At 37.3% G+C, this 20722-nt stretch overlaps 5 protein-coding genes and 1 long non-coding RNA gene across 11 annotated transcripts; 3 read left to right on the top strand and 3 right to left on the bottom strand.

Annotated features, from left to right (window-relative positions):
• Positions 1-1200: 1200 nt before the first annotated feature.
• On the top strand, positions 1201-2692 carry LOC103840193 (probable isoaspartyl peptidase/L-asparaginase 2). Its single transcript, XM_009116675.3, has 4 exons — positions 1201-1508; positions 1596-1829; positions 1923-2009; positions 2121-2692. Exons 1-4 carry the CDS (start codon positions 1347-1349, stop codon positions 2613-2615), a joined length of 978 nt encoding a protein of 325 aa, XP_009114923.1. The 5' UTR covers positions 1201-1346; the 3' UTR covers positions 2616-2692.
• On the bottom strand, positions 2629-5384 carry LOC103840202 (protein tesmin/TSO1-like CXC 8). 3 transcript variants are annotated; one of them, XM_009116686.3, is made up of 7 exons: positions 4296-5384; positions 4100-4198; positions 3813-3981; positions 3475-3723; positions 3301-3398; positions 3116-3222; positions 2629-3032 (listed from the first exon to the last, which is right to left on the bottom strand). In XM_009116686.3, exons 1-7 carry the CDS (start codon positions 4304-4306, stop codon positions 2743-2745), a joined length of 1023 nt encoding a protein of 340 aa, XP_009114934.2. In that variant the 5' UTR covers positions 4307-5384; the 3' UTR covers positions 2629-2742. The 3 variants fall into 3 exon arrangements, with proteins under 3 accessions (XP_009114934.2, XP_033137940.1, XP_033137936.1); XM_033282049.1 differs by having other exon boundaries at positions 3116-3398; positions 3475-3516; positions 3586-3723; XM_033282045.1 differs by having other exon boundaries at positions 3116-3398.
• A 388-nt stretch (positions 5385-5772) lies between these two features.
• Positions 5773-9840, top strand: LOC103840132 (malonate--CoA ligase). Of its 2 annotated transcripts, none has more exons than XM_009116605.3 (15): positions 5773-6014; positions 6283-6452; positions 6561-6743; positions 7238-7409; positions 7512-7597; positions 7766-7888; positions 7972-8079; positions 8265-8363; positions 8457-8549; positions 8648-8725; positions 8788-8974; positions 9067-9140; positions 9231-9410; positions 9490-9543; positions 9628-9840. In XM_009116605.3, the coding sequence occupies exons 1-15, from the start codon at positions 5900-5902 to the stop codon at positions 9670-9672; spliced, it is 1767 nt and encodes a 588-aa protein (XP_009114853.1). In that variant the 5' UTR covers positions 5773-5899; the 3' UTR covers positions 9673-9840. The 2 variants fall into 2 exon arrangements, with proteins under 2 accessions (XP_009114853.1, XP_018510021.1); XM_018654505.2 differs by having other exon boundaries at positions 5823-6042.
• A 150-nt stretch (positions 9841-9990) lies between these two features.
• Positions 9991-14194, top strand: LOC103840166. Of its 2 annotated transcripts, none has more exons than XM_009116648.3 (5): positions 9991-10234; positions 10324-10464; positions 10776-10938; positions 13348-13415; positions 13631-14194. In XM_009116648.3, exons 1-5 carry the CDS (start codon positions 10073-10075, stop codon positions 13718-13720), a joined length of 624 nt encoding a protein of 207 aa, XP_009114896.1. In that variant the 5' UTR covers positions 9991-10072; the 3' UTR covers positions 13721-14194. The 2 variants fall into 2 exon arrangements, with proteins under 2 accessions (XP_009114896.1, XP_009114904.1); XM_009116656.3 differs by having other exon boundaries at positions 13614-14194.
• LOC117128965 lies at positions 10003-10754 on the bottom strand. Its single transcript, XR_004452490.1, has 2 exons — positions 10639-10754; positions 10003-10542 (listed from the first exon to the last, which is right to left on the bottom strand). It is a non-coding gene; the product is annotated as an uncharacterized LOC117128965 (long non-coding RNA).
• LOC103840152 (protein NRT1/ PTR FAMILY 1.1-like) lies at positions 11267-15829 on the bottom strand. 2 transcript variants are annotated; one of them, XM_009116628.3, is made up of 4 exons: positions 14571-15829; positions 14258-14475; positions 12495-13057; positions 11267-12352 (listed from the first exon to the last, which is right to left on the bottom strand). In XM_009116628.3, exons 1-4 carry the CDS (start codon positions 14668-14670, stop codon positions 11452-11454), a joined length of 1782 nt encoding a protein of 593 aa, XP_009114876.1. In that variant the 5' UTR covers positions 14671-15829; the 3' UTR covers positions 11267-11451. The 2 variants fall into 2 exon arrangements, with proteins under 2 accessions (XP_009114876.1, XP_033137929.1); XM_033282038.1 differs by lacking the exons at positions 14258-14475; positions 14571-15829 and adding an exon at positions 13145-13350 and having other exon boundaries at positions 11339-12352.
• Positions 15830-20722: the final 4893 nt, after the last annotated feature.

The following is a 20722-nucleotide window of genomic DNA, read 5'->3' as shown; positions in this document are numbered from 1 at the left end:
GATTTAATAAATTTTGTAAAGTAAAGATATTTCTGTTCAATAATTTATTATTTTTATATTTAACAAAATATATTATTTTTCCTATATCATTCATTTGTAGTAAACCACAAGGGTTACAAAATATATATAGTGACATCATGCTGACCTAGAACATTATTGTAAATATTTATGTTTCAAAAGGAGGCTTGTTACACGAGGACATAAAAACGTTTCAGTGTATGACGTAGAAAATGAAATGTTTCAATGCATGTATATGATGGATAATAAAAAAACAGATCCGATACATCTCATGGGAAAGATTATGATGCATACGATTACGTTAAATTGATTATAAAAACAGAAATTTCTGATAAACCTGTCGAGTTGGACCTAAAAAAATGGACAAGATAGACTTTACACATAATATCGAGCTACGAGTGTTTGACGTTGATTAGCACATTTTTTTGACGATAAATATAAGAGGAAACACGGGGGAAAGAAAGGCAGTTATGTATTCAAACAAATCGGGAAATTGCGTGCCAAGTTGGAGTTGTAATCTATTTCTTTCAAGTTGTGAGAATTAATTAGTTATTTCCTTCAAAACAGTTTGTATCATTTTAAAATTGATCTATGTTCGGCGCAATGGTGTAATAATATGACAAAAATGAAATCGAGACCATATATAAAACATTCATAATAACCACTACCGCTCGCTTCATACATGTCATAAAACTAACTGAGGTGGAATCCAACTCAAGACTTTCAAGGTCCAAGGACTACTTTTGTTTCGGTTTTAAAATTTTTGGGTTGTGTGGAATACAATTTGCACCTACCTACGATATTAAGTATTTCAGCTGAATAACGTTTTCATCTTGGCAGATGTCAGTAACCTACCGGTAATATTTAATCTTAAAGATCAATATATAAATCTAAATAATGATCACTAGGCTTTTACAGTTTTCATATACGAAAACAATTTTGTTAATAATAATACGATTAAAGATATCATAATTACTATTAATGCTTTAATAGTGCCAACCGTATTCTGAACGGTAGTTATTTATTTGATTTAAAAAGATAATGTTTGACAGAAAGGAAACAAACAATTACAAAAAAAAAAGTTGTTTGTTAAAAAGGTAAGAAATAGGGGAGAAATTAAAAAGATTAATTAACTATAAAAAAACATAAAACTGAGATAAATGCAATGAGCAGACGCTGACCCATCTTTCCTCGCAAGGGTCTATATAAAGGACCCAATGCTACTCTTTCCTTCTCCCATCAAACTCGGATTAATCAATCAAACTGTGTGAGATACATTGTAACAACAGAGAGAGGTTTAAACAACAAAGAAAAGAAAAGAGAGAATAATGGGCAAATGGGCAATCGCAGTACACGGTGGCGCCGGAATCGACCCTAACCTTCCCGTCGAAAGACAAGAACAGGCCAAACAGCTTTTGACTCGCTGTCTCAACCTCGGCGTAGCAGCTTTACGCTCCAATGTCTCCGCCATTGACGTCGTTGAGCTCGTCGTACGTATCTCCCTTGTCTCATAATATTGTTTCACCTCTCTTTCGATATTTGATTTATGTTTTTTTTCGTTATAACGATTTAAACAGGTGAGAGAATTGGAGACAGATCCTCTGTTTAACTCAGGCCGTGGATCTGCTTTGACGGAGAATGGAACGGTGGAGATGGAAGCGAGCATTATGGACGGTACGAAGAGACGATGCGGCGCCGTTTCGGGGATCACCACCGTGAAGAACCCGATCTCTCTCGCTCGTCTCGTCATGGACAAATCTCCTCACTCTTACCTCGCTTTCTCCGGCGCGGAGGAGTTCGCCCGCAAACAGGTATATTTACTCTTTTACCCCTCCACCTTTTTAATTCTTAACCGCTCGGTTTAAGTTCCCCGCGTTAACCGAAATCGATTTGGTTTTTGTTAGGGAGTTGAAACTGTGGACAATGATTACTTCGTCACGGAAGACAACGTGGGGATGCTCAAGCTGGCTAAAGAAGCTAACTCCATCTTGGTATATAAAATTTGACTTAATCTCCACCGTTCATTTATTCACCGCACGTGACTTTAATCGTGTGGTCAGTGTTCTTTTCTTACAACTTTTTATTCGTTTGTTTGTTTCCAGTTTGATTACCGGGTCCCACTGATAGGATGCGCCGGCGCCGCCGTAAACGACAGTCCACTCCAGATGAACGGACTTCCGATCAGCATTTACGCGCCGGAGACAGTAGGATGCGTGGTGGTGGACAGAGAAGGAAGGTGCGCCGCCGGGACATCAACCGGTGGTCTGATGAACAAGATGATGGGAAGGATAGGAGACTCGCCGCTGATAGGAGCAGGGACGTATGCGTCTGAGCTTTGCGGAGTTTCGTGCACCGGAGAAGGAGAAGCCATCATAAGGTCGACGCTGGCGCGTGACGTGTCGGCTGTTATGGAGTACAAAGGAGTTGGGCTACAGGAGGCGGTTGATTACGTCATCAAGCATCGGCTCGACGAAGGGTTCGCTGGACTCATTGCCGTGTCGAATAAAGGGGAGGTGGTTTGTGGGTTTAACTCTAATGGGATGTTCAGAGGATGTGCAACTGAGGATGGGTTCATGGAAGTTGCTATGTGGGAGTGAGAGAGAGCTTTTCTTGATTTGAACTTAATGTGTGGTTTCAAATTGTGAGTTTAATGTTTAAGACTTGTTGATTTGTCTCTGCTTCGTCGGTAATAACAGCTCAGCTCACAAAATGGAAACTAAAAGTCTAAAAGTGGTAGTAGTTAGTACCTTTCATGAACCCAATCTTTTTCATGTACTTGTGGAGGCAGTCTCTGAAAGTTTCAAGCACTGCTCTTTCCTGCTCCATGTATGCATCTCTTTCAGGGAAACTTGTCTTGGTTTGGGGATCCACCTCGTCATTGTATTGAGCATCAATCAGTTGGATCAATCTTCCACAGGATTGTATGTCTTCTTCTTCCACAATACCGCTCTCAGACTCATTCCATAGCTCCTTATCATCAGGCTTTATGCGTATCCTGTTCTTGTCTTGTAAACCTGATTGGAGTTCCAACACTGGGATGTTGACTGCTAATTTTCGAGAGATTTTAAAGGAATACAGAATGGTAGAGCTAATATACCTGCATTGGCTGTAGCAGATTCAGATGCTGCTAAGAGAAGCGATCTTAGATCCCCCAAGTCTGGAACGAGTTTGGGAGTGGTACATCCTAGCCGTGACCTTTTCTTTCTGATGTCACAACAAAATGCAGTTGACAATAATGGGAATGAAGAGGAAATATCATTGTAGGAAAGGCTAAAAGCGTACTTGTAAGGGAGTTTAGTAGAGCTGTACATAGGGGACTCGAGAGAATCAAGAACGTAATTGTCAGGCATCGAACTTAAAGGAGCTGGACACGAATTCCACTGCTATTCCAGACAAAATGATAATGAGTATTAACAGTGCATACTTTCTGAAAGAGGTAGAGTATAGTTCACTTGCCTCAGGTAACAACTCTCTGTATCTTCTTCTCCTCCGGTATACCTGTAGGGAACTCTGAGGAGCACAAATCAAACTATCAGGAGTATTGTTAGTAGCTCCTAGAGCACTTACATTCTCGCAGTTGATGCATTTACAGTTGTCAGAGCACAGAGCATTAGCTTGAAAGCATTCGCAGTACTTCTTCAGGCACTTGGTTCTTTTGCATTTGCATCCTCTCGAAAGCAGTCCATGTTTAGTATCAGCTGCAGCCTTAGAGTATATATAATACAAAGCACATATCATTATTATTCACTTATTGTTTTGTGGGTAAAAGCTACAATATTTTGTTTCAAACATACCTGCTTGTCAATTGAGAAGCTGGGAGGCTTTCCGTTGAATGCATTTGGATTACGATCTAGTAAATTCAAAACAGCTGCTTCTCTGAGGTAAGAGTTGTCAGTGTTGTTGTGACAATCAGCACAATCACAGTCGTTACATAACACTCCTGACGCAAAGCAGTCACAGTACCTAAATAACCAATCAGTTCAACATATCTCAAAGTGTTGTAATCTGAAGGAAACTCTCTAAAGCTTTTACTCAATTTCAACACAATACTAATTAGTCACTGAAGCTGAAACAAGCTTACAGTTTCAAGCATTTAGACTGCCTGCAGCGACATCGTTTCTGCTTCCTCCCTGTAACGCCATCCTGATGATCTGTGTTGTTGTTACCTTCCCTCTCTCCGCTTCAAAATTAGAGAGATAGTGTTTTAGCACAAGGTTCTGAATCATCCATCAAGCAACTTAGTTTCTTAATAGATAATGATCGATCTAACATCTTACCGAGAGGTCATCGGAGGGAAAAGAGAGATAACTCTAGTTTGGTGAAAACGAGCTCTCTAGGGCTCTTCTCTGACGCGGCGGCGAAGTTAATCAATCGATTTTGGGGTGTGACGATTTGAGCGTGATCGGCGGAACGATGATCCAGAGTTTTCCCGGAAACCAAACGGTTTTTTTTTTCCTGGAAAATGAATTTTCAAAATGGAGAGAGAGAGAGAGAGAGAGAGAGAGAGAGAGAGAATGATTTTGGAGGGAACGAGGGGCAGTAGTAGTATAGGACGATGAGATATTTTATTTGTTTTACATTTTAAGGTGATTTTCCAAATTCAATTTTTATTCAAAGCTACAAAACTTTGAATTTGCCATACTATTAACATTTTATTTTTATATATGAATAGGATTTCCGTCGGAGTTCTCTCTCTCTTATCTCTTCAAAATTTTTTAGAGAGAGAGAACGACTTCAATTGCTCGATCGCTTTGTTCGAGGTTCTTCTCCGGCATCGGTGCATCCGGCCGGTTTTTTGTTCCGACAACGTACTTGTCCTTTGCTGGTCTGTCGGTTTTGACTCCGACGTTCTTACCTTTCTTTTTGGGATGGACGGCTGGCTACTGTTTCCGTGTCACACCTTTTTTGGTGTTGACGGCAGCTCTCCACCGCGATCTTCCTGGTTAGTTTGATTTGCGGTTTTCGCTGCTCCTCCGCTCGATTGACTCTCCTTCCTAAACCTCGGCTGTTCTTTCATTTTCTGAGTGAGGCTTATTCATCTTCGGGCTTTCCTTTATCTTTAAAGATGACTGGAATTTATTGGAATGTTGATGGTGTATGGCTCGACTGAAGTCGATTGTTATCTCCTCTGAATCTGGTGGATCTGGTGGGCGATTTAGCTCTGTGAAAACTGATCAGTTGATCGGGTTTTCATCGATTTGCATCCGCTGTCGGTGGATCTCCATCGTGCCGCTTCTCTTTTGCCGGAGGAAGTGCGTCGGTCGAGTCTTGACGCGTGTCCATTGACTGCAGGGCAGTCGAACACGTGGTGGACTTACTCGACAACTTCTCCTACGGTTTTTTTCTATGGGTCTTTGATCTATAATTTTAATGTAAATTTGGACCTTCTGTTTGGACCTTATGTTTGTACTGTGTAGGACTTTGCCCATTTAAGCTCTGACCCATAAATAATATTTCCAAATGTCAAAAAGGAAAAACATTTTATTTTTTTTAGCTCAAACTTCGTACTTTCCATTAACCAAGATCATTACGCATAACGTTTATCATTCATCATCCACAAAAGAGTTTATCTAATTTGGCACAACAGAATAATATAAACGAGGAGCATTACGCTAAAAAGACACAGCTTCCTTACTAATTCTGTTTGACACTCTGTTACATCCTCCTCTACCTTGAAAAGCCACCTTGTGAACGGTCTCCTATCTTTGAGAGCATGAGACTTATATCTTGCATGTGATCCATGGATCATAGGCCCAACTATCTCTTCAGATGAAGTGTTACTACACTCAAACACAATGCGATTCCTTCTCTGCAAGACAAGTGTTGAGAACTTAGAACAGTCGCTCACCGCAACTACACATTACTACAGAACCTAAAAACAATGACAGCAACATTAAAGCGTTTCAACTACTTGTCTTTCATTAACTCTCCTCTGCTCCACAACTCCAATCGTCATCGTCTTCCTCGATTCTTCCAGCCACCTAACCATCTCTTCTGTAAGTTTTGTTTCTCCGAATCTTCCCGGTAACTATGATCTGGCTGTTCTTTTGTTCGGTTTGGAAGCGTGTTTCTGACGCATGTTACATGTTCGACGAAATGTCTTAAAGATTCTTGCTTTCCGTTATTTTTGATCTGAATTAATTATTGAAATTTTTAGCAACACGCCTAGGAATAAATAATACAGTCTTATATTCATTTATTTGGATCTGTTGTCTGAACATCACTTTGTTGATTGATTATATTTATTTGTAATGAATGATGCAGCTTCACAGTGTGGTTCACTCATGGAAGTGTTTAAAGCAGCTTTTTCGGAAGGGTCTAATGCCTCTGATAGGATAGCTATTAAAGCCGATGGAAAGAGTTACTCTTATAGCCAGCTTACATCTTCTGCCTTTACAATCTCTAAGTTGTTCCACAAGGAAGATACTAAAAATGTATATATGGTGATCTGTTTGAATTTTTGTTGCTATTTCTACTTGTAACCTATCCCAATTTGTTTTATTTTCTTTATTTAAATTATCTTTTCTTTGCATTGTCCTTAGGGAGGTGAAAGTAGGAGGTGTGATGGGTTTGGTAGTCTACAAGGAGCTAGAGTTGGAATTGTGGCGAAACCATCAGCTGAGTTTGTTGCAGGAGTACTTGGGACTTGGTTTAGTGGTGGCGTGGCAGTTCCACTTGCACTCAGCTATCCAGAGGCTGAACTCTTATATGTCATGAATAATTCGGTAATATGAAAATCTTTTTGCCTTGCTATTTTTCGTATGGTTTAAATTTATTGTTCACTTTGCTTGAGATTTTGAGCCTACCTGCTAGTTGTAGTCCTTGCTCAGTAGAAAGGTACTTGAATGGTTAGGTTTTCTTGGTTGGCTCTGTCTTGTACCACATTCAAGCTTAGCAAAATGAGTTTGTTTTTTGTGCTACTGTTAACGCTGTGAATATACGTGTTCACATTTTCTAGGGCTATAATCTTGTTGTCTTTGGTTTATAGGACATATCTGTGTTGTTGAGCACGGAGGACCATAGTGAAACACAATGTGATTCCTTCTCTGCAAGATTATGTGTTGAAAAATCTATTTTGCTTCCTATTTTTAGTGTGGCTTGGATTCATTGTTTACTTTGCTTGAGATTTTGTAGTCCTTTCTACAGAGATGATCAGCTTTAACACATTCATGTTTTAAAATCAGGACATTTTTGTTAGCTTGTTGTCTTTGGTTTCTAGGATATATCTGTGTTATTGAGCACGGAGGACCACAGTGAAACTATGAAAACTATAGCAGCAAAGAGTGACGCTAGATTTCATCTGATTCCCCCTGTTGTTAACTCAACTTCGGAAACTATTACTCACAATCAGTTTCAAGATGACAGCTTTGAAGGAGAAGATAAACTTCTAGGTAAGATGGTATATACTTGATATGGGAACTATATTTAAGGCTGTTGTTTTAATATTTGCTACCATACATTCAAGCATCACTGTTCTGTCTATTTCTTTGCAGATGATCCAGCATTGATCGTGTACACTAGTGGTACAACTGGTAAACCAAAAGGAGTTGTCCATACCCACAAAAGCATCAACTCCCAGGTATATATATTCAATCCTCCATATATAACTCATGTCATGTTTAAAACCACTCAACCCTGCATTAGGATGTGTTGGCATATACTGAACTGTTAGCAATTGTGATCTCTTCTGGGCACTAGTGGGTAAACGAAATGATGATGTAACTTAGAAGCTTGTAAATGTGTGCAGGTTATAATGCTAACTGAAGCTTGGGAGTACACATCTGCTGATCACTTTCTCCACTGCCTCCCACTACATCATGTTCATGGTCTTTTCAATGCTTTGTTTGCCCCTCTTTACGCCCGGTCTTCGGTAATTTATATATCCATATATGCTTCCGTTACCTCTTTCAAAATAACAAGCTGGTGATTGATGTTTTGCTTTCCTCCTTGAAGGTTGAGTTTTTGCCCAAGTTTAGTGTTAGTGGAATCTGGCGCAGATGGCGTGAATCATATCCGTTGAATGATGAGAAAACCAACGACGCCATAACTGTATTCACTGGAGTAAGTCTTTCTTGTTCTTACTTTTATTCCTTAAACATGCTCTAGCAAAAATGTTGTGTAACATCATATAAGATAGTCTTGTTGGCTGTTTTGATCAGTTTCTTATCAAGATTTAGGTTGAGATAGATATATAATAAATTAGCTTTTTCAATTAGTATAAAAAAAGTGAATGTTGTGATATACAGGTTCCAACCATGTATACTCGGTTGATACAAGGTTATGAAGCAATGGATCAAGAAACGAGAGAGTCTAGCGCTTTTGCTGCGCAGAAGCTTCGCCTAATGGTAAGCAACCAAACATCTGAGAAGCGCATCATAATCCTTAGACATATCCTTAGAAGTGCTTACATGTTTGGTAATGAAATACATTTTTTTCAGATGTCTGGCTCCTCTGCTCTTCCTAGGCCGGTCTTGCATCAGTGGGAAAGTATCACCGGTCATCGTCTTTTGGAACGATATGGCATGACTGAGGTAATTAGCTTTTCCTGTCTCTCCTAGGTTCCTTTAAAAAAATAACTGTTCTTAGTAGTTCAATCTGATTAATTTGGATTTTGATTGATATTTTATAGTTTGTAATGGCAATATCAAACCCCTTACGTGGTGCACGGAAGGCAGGTACCGTCGGTAAACCACTTCCCGGTGTTGAGGTCAGTAAGATCTTTTAACCAATGTCACACAGCTAAGGTACTAATGTTCAGATACGTTATAGGCTAAGATTGAACAAGATGAAAACGATACGGATGGAGTGGGTGAGATCTGTATAAAGAGCCCATCTTTGTTCAAGGAGTACTGGAATCTTCCACAAGTTACTAAAGAATCATTCACGGAAGATGGATACTTCAAGACCGGGGATGCTGGTCGAGTTGATGAGGATGGACATTACGTGATTCTCGGACGTAAGCAGAAACATTCAAACATACAATTTATGAGTTGCTTTGTGTTTCTTTCTCTTTGAGACATGTTCTCTTATCTGGTGCTGTCGGATCAGGTACTAGCGCTGATATTATGAAGGTTGGAGGTTACAAGTTGTCTGCTTTAGAAATCGAATCAACCCTACTCGAGGTAACATCAAACATCCATTTGAGTTTTAGATATAACTAAACAGAGAGGACTTGATCATAAACTGGAATCTATGAGTGTTGTGTTATGCAGCACCCAACGGTTGCAGAGTGTTGCGTGTTGGGGTTGCCAGACAAAGACTATGGGGAAGCGGTTACAGCGATAATTGTAGCAGAGACTGGAGCAAAGAGGAAAAGAGAAGAAGAGTCAAAACCTGTGATGACCTTAGAAGAACTCTGCGGTTGGGCTAAAGACAAACTTGCTCCTTACAAGGTAGTGTCTTTACAAAAACTGACCAAGCTAAGATAAAATATTCACCATCTTACCGATACTTTTTATTTTCTTTTTCTAGCTACCAACCCGTTTGCTGATATGGGAGAGCTTGCCTCGCAACGCCATGGGAAAGGTAACTAAAGAGCCTTTTTTTTACTGAATGAGATTGTGTTGTTTGATGTAAATAAGAATCATTCTCATACTTTTGAGTTTGCAGGTGAACAAAAAAGAGCTAAAGAAATCTCTGGATCATCAGGAGTAGATTCTCAGACAAACATGGATCTCTTTATCTGCTTCTTTGTTCTTTGATTGTAATACACATTTGCATTAAATTAATATATATATCCTTTATATATTATGTTGTTGACTTAAACAAGGTCAGGGAATCAAGACCAAACTATTTGGAAATAAATCTTAATTTATTTATTTATATGATTCTGTACTTTGCTCATAATCATGAAGAACGAGTTAGAAAAGGATTGGCGTTGACCAGTGTCTTCTGATTCCGACATGCGACCGTTTAGTTTAAAATAGGCGACGTTGGCCAATCAGGTAATCACAAACGCAATAACGCAAAGGGTATAAATGGTAATTAATAATAACTAATCTATACTATTATATTCAACGGAGTTTTATCCTCAATTCGCATAGAAGATCGAAACATGGAAGACTCAACGATCCTAAACACCACAACGTATCTAGAAGCGTTGGCGCAAGGAAACGGTTTAAGCGAGATAGAGGTCTTAATCTTACAAGGCTTAGAACTCATCCATGTCGGAAAAGGAATCATACGATGTAAACTACTCGTCACGGATCGCGTCGCGGTATAAAAAAAGATATTCAATCCTTTTTGTTTCTACCATTGGTGAATTTTAGTATATGAATGAAGAGATGATGATCATGTGATTCTCAGGGAGATGATGGAACTTGGCACGCCGGAGCTATTACGGCGGTGATGGATGCGATCGGTGCTGCTTCTGTCTACTCCACCGGCGACGGACTCCATTCTTCTGTTGATCTCAACGCTTCGTTTTATTCAGCGGCCAAGATTCATGTTCGTATCCTCTGTCCTTTTGTTTCTCACGTGTTGTTAATTAACATTGTTGCATGGTAAGAAAAAAAAACATTGTGCCTGGTAAATAGCAGATTAGATAAGATAAAGATGAAAAAAAGTTACTAACTTGCAATATAATTTATATAAATATGTTTTATAATGAATATTACTAACCAAAATAAAGTCAGTTTATGGTTATGACATCATTCTTGCTATGATCCTCTAAAACTTTCAAAAACAATCATTTAGAAACAAAATTTTAAGTGGTGTTAAAAAAAATTAAATTAATATAGATAAGGATAAATGTACAGGAAAAAGTAGAGGTAGAAGCAAGAGTGAAGGGGACCAATGGAAGGTTAAAATCATCTATGATTGAGATTAGAAGAGAGAGAGATGGAGAACTCATAGCCACAGGAAGGTTGTGGATGGCTCCACTTGTACTCAAAGCCAAACACACTGGTTCTTCTAATCTTAGTAAGCTTTGAATTATTATTTACTCCCTCCGTTTTTTATTATAAGTCGTTTTAAAGCTATGCACATAGATTAAGAAAATCATTAATTTCTTATATTTTCGAAACAAAAACATCATTAATTATTTACCTAACCACAATTCAACCAATAGAAAAATAGAAGATATATTATCATTGGTCAGACAACATTAATTATTAATAAATGTTACATAGAAAACCGAAAACGACATATAATTTAGAACAAAAAAATTTCTCTAAAGCGACTTATATTGAAAAACGGAGGGAGTATTTTTTTTCTCAAATTTGAACTTACTATTTAAACATAATTACCATTTTGAAAATTTTGATTCTCTTTAATCGAGTTATCTCATACACACCAGTAGTGGCTTCTCTAAGGAATAATAAACACACCTACTAATATAATCCTCTACTTCCTAAATCCAAATCCAAATATATATAATAATTATAATTACATGCATACAAATATATTAGATTATATAACACACACCATGAATCTTTAGTTTAATTTAACAGCTTCTTCTTGTTCTTCTCCTCTCACACCATTAACCTTATCATTCCTCAACTGGTCCATCGTGGGACCATACGACCAGCTACACACTATGTAATAAATGACATTAACGAAGCTCAAGATGGCTAACACCCAATAGTAATAATCATAATGACCCTTGTTGATATTATCTTCAATCCAGCTCTCTCCACCCTTCTTTGAGCTATTCTTGACCACATTGAGGATCACACTAGCCAATATATTAGCCACTGCCATTCCTAGACCAAACAAGGCAGCCGCAATGCTAGACATGCTTTTAGGAAACTCGGTATAGAAAAATTCCGTCTGTCCTATCCCGGTTAAGGCCTCTGCCAAACCGTGAAGCCCATACTGCGGTACGAGCCACATCGCTGAGATGTTCACTGTCGCGGTTGCGTTGTTTGCAAGTCCTTGGCTTATTGCGGTTCTTCTTCTGTAATGCTCGACAGTTGCGGAAACCGCCATTGCTAGGAAGGATATGAATAGACCTAACCCCATTCTGATCTTGACATTGATTCTAACCGGTTTGCCTCGGATCTTGGAAGCTAATGGGAGGATTGCACGGTCGTAGAGAACCACCCATGCTATTAGGGCTATGATTGTGAACATGCCAAAAGATCCAGGTGGGATTTTGAAGGTTGAATGGTCGCTCAAACGTCTATCCATTGAGTTAGCTTGAAGCAACTGAAACGAGTTCTGGCTCACGTTTATAGACATCATTATCCCCGTGGACCATACCGGTATCACCTTGACCAAAGCCTTGAGTTCCTCAACTTGGTCCGTTGTACAGAGCCTCCATGGGTTTAAGGCCAAACCATCAGCACCAATGTCTTCCTCACGGTTTCTTATGACACAAGCTTTATTCAGAAACCTAAAAAATTGCAACACTTTGTCAAAACTCAAACCAATCCAGAACGATATAAAATTTATTCTGACATCAAAAATCCATTCTATTACTGACATAAATATATATATATATATATATATATATTTATAAATTAATTTTATATTACCTCAATTTGTCACTTGGAGCTTTAAGTTCAGAATCGTTCAGGTGGTAATAACAGCCATAAGAGTCATTATGAACCGGTAATACTAAGTTCCTGTTCACGTAAGCAGCAACAGCCACTTGAGCTAAACCAGTGAACAGACTCTTGGTCGCTTTGCGTTTAACATAGAGAGGAGACGCGAAAACAAACACGATACTCGCCAGTAGCATGAGAATCGCTGGGACTCCAAACCCTATTCGCCATCCCAAGTGATCTTGAATGTAAACAATGACAGTGAAAGCGATCAAGACAGCAACCGATGAAGAAGCGTAGTACCAACCAAAGAAACTCTCAAGAACCCTCTCGTTCTTGGGATTCTCTTTGTTGTCTAATTGATCAGCACCAAAGGCTAGAGAACACGGCCTGATTCCACCAGATCCAATCGATATAAGTGCAAACGCGAAATACAAAAGAGCCAACTGAGAAGATGTCGCTTCCGTAGAACTGCACTTGGTTACGGTAGATGCTACACACGGTGATGGCTTCACTTGTGGTAACATCGCCGTTAGCCATAGAACCATCATCCCCTGTAACGTTCAATTCAAAAAATTCATTAACAAAGAGTTTATATTATCAAGTACTCAAAAACATTATTTAATGTATATGTGATTTACATTATTAGCATGACAACTTAGTAAAACATGTTATGTTCATTTCTTTCGTAAAATCTGTAGATGTATTTACAGAAAAATACTTCCAAGAGCAAGAATCCAAATTTAAGGAACATATTGCTCTCTAATGAAAATGATTGAACGAGGTGAATGATTGCTATAGATTTTTAAAATCAATTGATGTCACGATTTACATTTTTCTCAAGTGGATGACTCACTATCAGAATTCACACACAACTTGCCAGAGAAGTCAGAAGGCCACCACAACCACAAGGTTAGCAACCAGAATTTTATAAAAATAAATAAATTGATGATAATGATACTTATATTCTTTATGGATATTTAAGACTTGTTGTGATATAATCACATGGACATTTCAGAATACCTGGCTTTTTGTCTTAATTTTACCGACTTTGATATATATACGATTTAATTTTGTGGAAACAATCACTAAAAAAATAAATCGCTTTAGTTTCATTTATTGGACAGCAATTTCAGGGTGGCACATGCAACATGTGGGAAATTTTGACTCTTTACGGAAAGAGGCTTCTTCTACAAAAGCATAATCATAGCTCTTAAAATAGAAAGTTTACTGAACATATATATATATATATATAACCTTAATGTTGTATACTTCAACAAATAAACAGCTATTAGTGATTCAGGAAATGATACTAAATATAAAATATTCCCTGAAATTTACCAGCTGTTACAAACAAATTACCCTACCGAGAGTTTTAATAAATAAAGAATTACTTTTAGAAAAACCTCGTACCATTTAATTCCAAGAACCTTAATTATATGATTGTTAGATTTTATTGAATTGTCGACGCAAAGTAAAGTCCAATTATTGGTTTACATCTTTCACCCAAATCAATCTAAACCGAAAATCCCGGTTTGTGATTTCCAAATTTACTATAAAAACAATAACCTGAAATCCCCTCAGTACTATTGACAAGAAACACGTAAAAACAAACCTTTTACAAACCCGAAGGAGAAGATGTAAATTAATGTAAATCAAACCGGAAAACAGATCGGATTAAACCGGAAAATGAGAAGAACCATAAACCGGTTCTTGAACTGAAAATATTTTGAGAGGCGGTGAAGTTTAATTACCAGGAAACTGGAGAGAGAGGCAATGGAGATGGTGAGAAAGCGACCCAAATAAGAATCTGAGAGAAAAGCTCCAACGAGAGGCATGAAGTTAGTAGCAGCGACCCACATGAACAACACGTTTTGTCCTTTCACAAGTCCTAATCCGTAATCACTCATCAGATAAAGAATCATGTTCTGTAACAATCCATAGCTCGCCACTTTCTCGAACCCCTCGTTTGCTTCATCCACCAAGAACAACAAGAAGAAGACATTTAGAGAACAAGAAGCGATCCAATGAGAAGAAGACAGAGAGAGATGCAATGTTTTTTATTACCAATGATGAAGGGCATAGTGAGAAGTCCACCCTTTGGTCTTGTGATTCTGGGTTGAAGCATCATCTCCTTTGACTCTGTTTGATCTGGAGGGTTCTCCATTGTTACTACCTTTCAGCCGAGAGAGAGAGAGAGAGAAGAAGATCTTTGTCTTTGTGTGAGAGCTTTTGAGTTAATGCGATCTTATTTTTCAGTTTAGACAGCTAGGAATCTCTGTTTCTGCGACGAGTGCGCGCAATAATAAATGGGAGATACAAAATATATTTTTTTAAGGCAAATTAAATTGAATTATTATAATTATGGGACCTACAGAAAAAGATATTATATAAATTAATCGAAATATTTTTTTTAAAAATATGTATATGGGGTTTCATTCTTCGTATATCTAGCTAAATTCAACCTGAAACAAAAATGCCAGGAAAACACGCGTTTTTTTTTTGCTAAAAAAAACACACGTATTTTACAAAAAAACATTGAAAATTATAATAATGTGGGTACATGTTTGTATATATTTTCATCATAAGAAACAGTATAAGTTACATCTAACTTCCAATGCTCCTTAATCCATGTTATCACGTCAAAAATAAATAAAAGAGACGTCAAAACACACTAACCAGAGAGTTAGCAAAGAGAAGAAAAAAAGAACGAACAGAGTGTATTTAAATATATACCTACGATAACTAAGTCTACCATTACATTTTTTTTTTGCTTAGTCTAAAAGGTATTTGGCCGAAACCCAACTAATCCCTTAACGGAGATAGTACCAGTGATTAGTTCGGTTCCAAACATTTATAATGTAAAATGTGGCTTTATCTTCGTCTGGTCAAACAAGTAACAATTATTTCTGGCAGAACTTGAATCTAAAACTAACAGATTTTTGTGTTAAAAAAAACTAACAGATTTACATTTTTCCTCAATTTTTTTTATTACCACCACTGTTACATTTCGCATAATTTATTTCAAAGAACTTTCATAACTCTTGCTTATCTTATGGAAAATCAGTTTCATCTCCACGTTTACTACAAAGCATTTATTATCTGTTCTATTAAGGTGATATAATATAGTCACTCTAAATCATTTCTTGAGCCTTGGGCATTAGTAAGAAACTATATATGTGTTCTAGCATTATAATAGTTGTTGATCTTAATGTCTTCATTAATCCTCTTCTTGTAAGAAGATACTGTTATATTTTGGATTAAGAACGCTTGTAGGGTATGTTGCTTTTGAAAAATGGCCCATCACAATCAATTTAGTTGTTGTTCATACTTCAAGAAAATAATTCCTCATTACAGCACTTCTCTACACAAATGATACGTGTAGATCACAGTTATTGTGGATGTAGCTTTTTATTCTTTGAAACTGATGTGCCTTGTTACTGGAAGAAAGATTAGACTGTTCTAGATGATATTAAACTTGTTCAGAGACTAGATAATCAATCTGTTCATCAAAACTTGCCTTTTTTTTCTTTTTTGAACACCGTCAAAGCTTGCCTTCAAATCCTAATTTATTGGTGTTACTCGAATAATGTAAGAGTCTCAAACGAATAAAATAAAATGTCAATAATACAACAACCTCCAGGCCTCCAACAAATAAAATCACATAAGTTTATAATCGACTCAACTTAAAAGATTCCAAATATAGTTTTGTTTTTGGTCAGGTATAGAAGTGAAATCGTTATCCTAAAACGAAACATCCCATTAGTAAAACGAAAGTATCAAAATCATCATAAAGTTTTTATTTTGGCTCTCTCTTCCTCTTTTCTTGACAAATTGAAACTTTATAATTTGTTCTTGTTCTTTTAAAGTATAATGGAATTTTCATGAAAGTAAGTGCATCATATTTAAAGCTTTTGCTTCGCTTTCTCCATATCACTCGTCAACATCTCCAAATAGTCGGCCCAATAATCATAAGCTAGAAGCATAGTTTACTTATTCTTTTAATAATTAATAAACTTTTTATTAAACTTAATCCGAAACTTGATTTCTAAGACTAGGCCAATACAACCAACTATAACCAGGTAAAATCACTATATCTTGAGTCGAAGTCTGAACCCATTTATGCAATGCGTACAAAGTTGCTCCGAGCTAGGCAGAAACATATTCGGAGAAAAACGAGTTAACATTTTTATCCCAAGACAACTATTACTAGACCACCGTTCATATATATCCTTACCATGCATGCAACTCCTTGCGAAATAGGCCAAACGTTAGTCAGCATCAAACGTGCGACCATATAGAGGGACGACAAACGTGATACTGTTGGCACATACTAGCATCAATCAGTGTCACACCCCATCCGTCAAAAGCAAACAGTATCTAGTAGATCACTCCGAAATGAATACCTAATCGTCAATTGTTTGACAGATCAAAACACTAGCATTTGGAAAGAGAATAATTTGGAATTAATATTTAGGCATCAACTTCATATTATTGGCCTGGTCTTCATTAGATTTTTTTTTTCCGTCAAGTTTATTTTTATTAAAACTAAAAAGGTTTTTAGCTCAATAACACAGCCCGAGGCCCAACCAAAAGCCAACAAGAACCCATAAAATACGGGAGGTAACATACACGCTAACGGGCCTACAGCCCAACACCCAAACCCGAACGACTTCAGACAGCCCACGGCTCAGGGACGCTCGACACGTGTAAGGATAACGCCCCATCAGTGCGGCACGCGTCACTTCAGCATCAACCTGACCTTCACCATTTCGAGAAGTCGCCGGAGATACACCACCGGAGGCCAGGAGCTCGGACAACCGCTGAGCTTCCATCGAGACCACCTCTTCTCTTTCACGATTTGTTCTTGCTTCGAAGAGCATCATCAATCCGATCGAGAGCTCATCCGACAGCACAAAGCCATGAACCACTTGGAATCACGAACCAAGAGACACCCACACACACCCAACGAAATCAAAAACCAAACCAAAGGACTGGAACAACAAACCGGCGACGCAAGGTTGAGGAAACCTTCACCCCCCGGAGAACAGAGCCGACGACGGCGGAGCTGCAAAAGCCTCCCCTCCCAGAGACAAGAACCGGCGGCGACGGAGCTGAAGGAGCCTCCATCTCCCGGAAACGAAACATCCACTGACTAAAAATCCTTAGCTTCTCCCCACCGACCCTTCATCCGACCGCATCTTGACTCCAAAATCAGAGCCGCCGCAGAGGAGACCTGAACCAGAGCTCAGACAAGGTGGAGGACTGAGGTGACGAAGGAGAGACGCACGACCAACATCTTTGAAGTTACTCTAGGGGCTCCAGCGACGACACACACGCTCACGTGCCGGCCGCTCGCCGGACCCAAACTTAGATTTACTTTCTCTCTCTACTTTCTCTCACGCAAAGTTTTGTTCTATCTTAATCACGTCGAGCCATTTGTACAATGCTAAAATGATTTAAAATCAAAAAGTGAACATATATAAAGCCATAATGATGAGAATGACATGGTCATGGTGGTCATGCACGTGGGCGTTGGATACTCTCCAAACTTCTTTTGGCAAACTTATTGATCTACTATATATCATTATGTCATTTCATTTTTACTTGGTGATCATCATAACTAGTTGTTTTCTGATAGTTAAAGTTACTATTCAATCTTCAACGTTTGTAAAAGTCTTGTCAAACAATACGGTTGAAGTGAACGCGCGGTCCCTATGCAGTGTTCACAGAATTTGGCGAATATTAAGTTATAACGACTGAAAAAAATATTACACAACCTCTATTTAATGTATTGTATCCCTTTTTCCTATGTATTAAAATGGTGCGAAAGATTTAACGTGGACTCTGGATGAAGATGATTCTGGGACACTTCCAAAAGAAGAAGACTGTAGAAGAATAGCCTGAAACAATATTATTTAAACATTGCTTGACTTACACGCTAACTCCTCAATTTTCCTCCATTTCTAACTTCAAGAAGGAAAGGTCTATTGATGTATGTGTCAGGTTTCAGACTTGTTTTTTTCTCCTCAAAGTTAAAATAATATACTTAAGTATTATTTTGTCAGGCTCATTTTCCTCACCTACTCTATTTCTTATTTCAGTGTTCTCTCTATTCCACTCTGTTCAAAAGGCCACCTCCATTTACACACACGCTATTTATCTTGTCTTGTTCTGCTTGTGTTTACCGAAATTTAGATGTTGTTTTTTTTTATCAGTTTGCTATTTGACTTCTAATATAATAAAACCCCAAATGATCACTTTTACCAAAGCTATTAACAACTATTATGTCATCACACATAAAAATGCAAAGCATAAACGAGCATATATATACAAATTAATCGCTAGTTTGTAATGATATTTTCTGATTATAACTTCGTAGTTTCAGGTATAAGCCTCACTTTAATTTCTGTATAATTTAAGTAACCGCTGTGCACAATAGATTACCTTGATTCCCACTTTAACCACAAAAGTGTAAAGAATAATAAATCAACGTAGCTAAGCTTTTTATTTCACTTACAGACACAAAGAGGAAAACTCATGTGCCTCTCAATCCTTCTCTCTCTAGTCGTTTTTATCTATAATAAAATTTATAAACCGTGCATGCCTTTGAATTTCCAAGTCTCAGCTGCCACCTTTCATTTCATCAGTCAAATCAATCAACTAACATAATCTACAAATTTCTTGTCGCATTTATATCAATATCCTATCCTCGGATCAATTAAAAAAAACTTAAAATCAAACGTTGAATCATCATTTAGAATAAATAAGATATAGTATATTTTACTCATGCACGGTGATGAATATTCGTCTCCTTTTTTATCAATACATATATGTCAATTTAGTGAGAAAAACGGAATAAAATGGTAGATTTCAATTTTATCAAAACATAAAATCAAAAGAGGTGCTTTATCTTGTAAAGTTCCCCCACTGATTTAAAGGCTACATAAAAGAATGTCCCTCGTAATCATGAAATGAGCTGTGTTACATCATCACTCTCGTAATCCTCTCTAGATTTTCCCTTCTTTTCCATTAATCACATACGTCACTTCAAGTATTTTTCTGCTCCATTAACATACACTTTTCTTAGCTTTTTAATTCCTTTCTTCTGCATACAACTATAAAGCATGCAATATTATTTCAGGTACACGCACTCCTCCGTAAGTAAATACGTAATAACAAGAAAGAAAGTGCTGTCTAGTGAAAATCAATGTTGAGTCCCTCTCAATTCTCAACTAAAAACTAAGTAACATGAAAAAGTTTTATTCTTTTTATGTTTAGCTTTAATTATGTGTCTACATATCGAGGGTTCTGAATGTTTTACAAGAAGTTTGTGAACAAAAGAACAATTGAGTACTGAGATGAGTAAAGATCAGATTGTAGTATTACTAGATTAGTGAAAATGGATTACTGAATACTAAGATGAGTGAAGGCCACTGTGGAATAGTACTAATTAGTGAAAATCTTATACTATGCGTGTGTGATTGATTTGTTTTTTTTTTAAATAAAAAATGTCCCAAAATTAGAGGGAACAAAGTGGAGATGGGAAAGCAATAAAGGGAAGAGAGGACAATGAGGTGACGATAAGCATTACCCTCCATTTCCCTCTTTCTCCACGTTATCTTTCTTATCTTCTTTAGTTTCAATAATGTTTTTTGCTTCTTCTTATTATTTTGCAACAATCATTGTTTTATAAGCCTTTTTTCAAAAAAAAAAAAAATCATTGTCTTATAACCAAAACACCAACACACAACTATTATTGTTTCAAACTCAATGCATCACATCCTAGCAAATGATTTTTTTTTTTGGGTACAACAAATGAGATGTTTTTGAAAGAAAAGGTTGCACATTTGAATCTAATGACGACTTCTCGCATTCCATTTTAGATTTTATTAAGATAGAATAATCAAATGCAACATTTAAGTTTTGTTTCATAAAAACATAAAATACCACAGTTAAGTGCAATATTCGACTTTATTTTATTCAGATCTTCAGTTACATATATATACAAAACACAAGAAAGAAACTGGCGGAAGAAGAAAAAAGACGGGTTGACAATTGTCATCCGAATTCTCAAGCAAACTCTTCGAACCACTCGTGTAATGTAATAGTGCTACTCTTCATGTCCATAATATTGGCTGATCCAAAAGATGTTAAGACAATATATATAAGTACTTTCTCAAATAAATACAAAGAACAATACAAATAGCATGATTGTA

Source organism: Brassica rapa, chromosome A01 (genome assembly GCF_000309985.2).
Source record: "Brassica rapa cultivar Chiifu-401-42 chromosome A01, CAAS_Brap_v3.01, whole genome shotgun sequence".
Taxonomy (NCBI): domain Eukaryota; kingdom Viridiplantae; phylum Streptophyta; class Magnoliopsida; order Brassicales; family Brassicaceae; genus Brassica; species Brassica rapa.
The sequence above is the reverse complement of the archived record's forward strand: the minus strand, read 5'-3'. Positions and strand labels throughout refer to the sequence as shown.

What these genes read in the sequence shown, in the direction of transcription:
- LOC103840193 (XM_009116675.3), top strand. Translation starts at nt 1,347, where the DNA reads ATGGGCAAATGGGCAATCGCAGTACACGGTGGCGCCGGAATCGACCCT. An exon ending in TTGACGTCGTTGAGCTCGTC is followed by an intron (nt 1,509 to 1,595) that starts GTACGTATCTCC and finishes CGATTTAAACAG; the next exon opens with GTGAGAGAATTGGAGACAGA. An exon ending in AGGAGTTCGCCCGCAAACAG is followed by an intron (nt 1,830 to 1,922) that starts GTATATTTACTC and finishes GGTTTTTGTTAG; the next exon opens with GGAGTTGAAACTGTGGACAA.
- LOC103840202 (XM_033282045.1), bottom strand. An exon ending in CAGTCTAAATGCTTGAAACT is followed by an intron (nt 3,982 to 4,099) that starts GTAAGCTTGTTT and finishes TTGGTTATTTAG; the next exon opens with GTACTGTGACTGCTTTGCGT. An exon ending in ACAGAGAGTTGTTACCTGAG is followed by an intron (nt 3,399 to 3,474) that starts GCAAGTGAACTA and finishes CTGGAATAGCAG; the next exon opens with TGGAATTCGTGTCCAGCTCC.
- LOC103840132 (XM_009116605.3), top strand. Translation starts at nt 5,900, where the DNA reads ATGACAGCAACATTAAAGCGTTTCAACTACTTGTCTTTCATTAACTCT. An exon ending in AACGATATGGCATGACTGAG is followed by an intron (nt 8,550 to 8,647) that starts GTAATTAGCTTT and finishes GATATTTTATAG; the next exon opens with TTTGTAATGGCAATATCAAA. An exon ending in TCGAATCAACCCTACTCGAG is followed by an intron (nt 9,141 to 9,230) that starts GTAACATCAAAC and finishes TGTGTTATGCAG; the next exon opens with CACCCAACGGTTGCAGAGTG.
- LOC103840166 (XM_009116648.3), top strand. Translation starts at nt 10,073, where the DNA reads ATGGAAGACTCAACGATCCTAAACACCACAACGTATCTAGAAGCGTTG. An exon ending in ATTCAGCGGCCAAGATTCAT is followed by an intron (nt 10,465 to 10,775) that starts GTTCGTATCCTC and finishes ATAAATGTACAG; the next exon opens with GAAAAAGTAGAGGTAGAAGC. An exon ending in CACTGGTTCTTCTAATCTTA is followed by an intron (nt 10,939 to 13,347) that starts GTAAGCTTTGAA and finishes ATTTTTCTCAAG; the next exon opens with TGGATGACTCACTATCAGAA.
- LOC103840152 (XM_009116628.3), bottom strand. Translation starts at nt 14,670, where the DNA reads ATGGAGAACCCTCCAGATCAAACAGAGTCAAAGGAGATGATGCTTCAA. An exon ending in CACTATGCCCTTCATCATTG is followed by an intron (nt 14,476 to 14,570) that starts GTAATAAAAAAC and finishes TGGTGGATGAAG; the next exon opens with CAAACGAGGGGTTCGAGAAA. An exon ending in GCTCCAAGTGACAAATTGAG is followed by an intron (nt 12,353 to 12,494) that starts GTAATATAAAAT and finishes GCAATTTTTTAG; the next exon opens with GTTTCTGAATAAAGCTTGTG.